Source organism: Homarus americanus, unplaced genomic scaffold, assembly GCF_018991925.1.
Source record: "Homarus americanus isolate GMGI-L3 unplaced genomic scaffold, GMGI_Hamer_2.0 scaffold25509, whole genome shotgun sequence".
In the NCBI taxonomy this organism is placed as follows: Eukaryota; Metazoa; Arthropoda; class Malacostraca; order Decapoda; family Nephropidae; genus Homarus; species Homarus americanus.
In genome coordinates this window covers 378,762-380,000 of record NW_024712276.1, presented here as the reverse complement: position 1 = coordinate 380,000, position 1,239 = coordinate 378,762, and the positions used below count along the sequence as shown (strand labels likewise).

The 1,239-nt window shown below is 44.6% G+C and overlaps 1 protein-coding gene across 1 annotated transcript in view; it reads right to left on the bottom strand.

Moving 5' to 3' along the window:
* LOC121859912 overlaps positions 1-783 on the bottom strand; it is a 2,640-nt gene extending 1,857 nt beyond the window's left edge. The window contains exon 1 of the mRNA XM_042356870.1: positions 750-783. Coding sequence (XP_042212804.1) covers positions 750-783 — 34 coding nt within the window. The remainder of the gene's footprint in view (positions 1-749) is intronic.
* Between the last annotated feature and the right edge of the window lie 456 nt (positions 784-1,239).

The following is a 1,239-nucleotide window of genomic DNA, read 5'->3' as shown; positions in this document are numbered from 1 at the left end:
AGATTTTTTTTTTGAGGAGGGATACGTTAGTTAATGTCTATTTAAAAACATAATGGAGACTCCTGCCTCTTTCAGTTTTTACAAGTACTAAGAGTAAAAGCGCTATTGAAGTAGGAGAAACAGTTAAATAAATGTTTTTTTTAGAGAAAGATAGAGTATAGTAGATGATTCTTCCAATAGGTTAGCCGGGAAAAATCTATAAATTAAAGGGGATTCAACAGCGGAGAAGCAGCAGAACGTCTTGGGCGACACATCCAGTCCTCCTCCTCCTCTCTCTCCTGTTCAATACTGTGCCATCACTGCTTCGGCTGATGTGTCTTCACTTGCCCCAGATAGTCTCACCTCTCACCACTATTTAGACTGTTCTCAGGGGTCAAAATATACAACTGGGGTGATGACTCCCTCCACATGTCTCCGCTAGTGTCTATGGCAAAGTTTATAACGACATAAAAAGGGAGTTAGAGGCTATGAAGTGTGGAGCATTAGTTATAGGTGGAGGTATCTGCCACCCCCACCCTACGACTCTTTCACACCGTCGCCAAGGTGGATAGCTGTCCTCTCCTCAGGCCTTCAACACCACCTCCCATGTCTTCTTTCCTCTTACACTAGACACCCAACACTTCAGCCATCACAACGGATAAATAATATAGTTACTGTTTATTAGGTTTTAGATTCTTAAAGGCGATTGAGTGGTTGATAAAGAATAAGTAAGATGTCTAGGAGTGTGGTCCTGGTAACACTGCTCTCACCCTCGTTTTCTATTGGTCCCGCGAGACGCCACATTAGGCAGCCCCGGCCGCGTCCGAACCCTACTAAACCTCGGATCCCAGACACGACGACACTTGGTGAAAATTGTCTTTGTGATGCTTGACTTCGCCTCCCTCTTGAGCTTCTCCTGAGTTCCAGAATTTAACACCAAGTGCCAGAAACTCTTGCCTTGGCCATGGTGACGGGAGACAAGACAAGGAGGAGACTTCTGATATACACAATATTTAGTAGATACTGATAAACTGATTTGTTTAAGAATATAGTGAAGGAGGAACTTGTCGGGCTTAAAAGAGAAGACCAAAAAACACTGCTGTAAGTACCCGGTGTAGGGTGTGTGAAGTTACTTCTTCAGTGCCTCCAGTAGCAGTTTCTCCAGCAGTCAACAGGAGTGGAGGGGCAGAGTACCAGCCTTCAGAGATAATGCCCGCGCCAAACCTCGCCTAAACAACACATTCCCCCTCATTAACATAA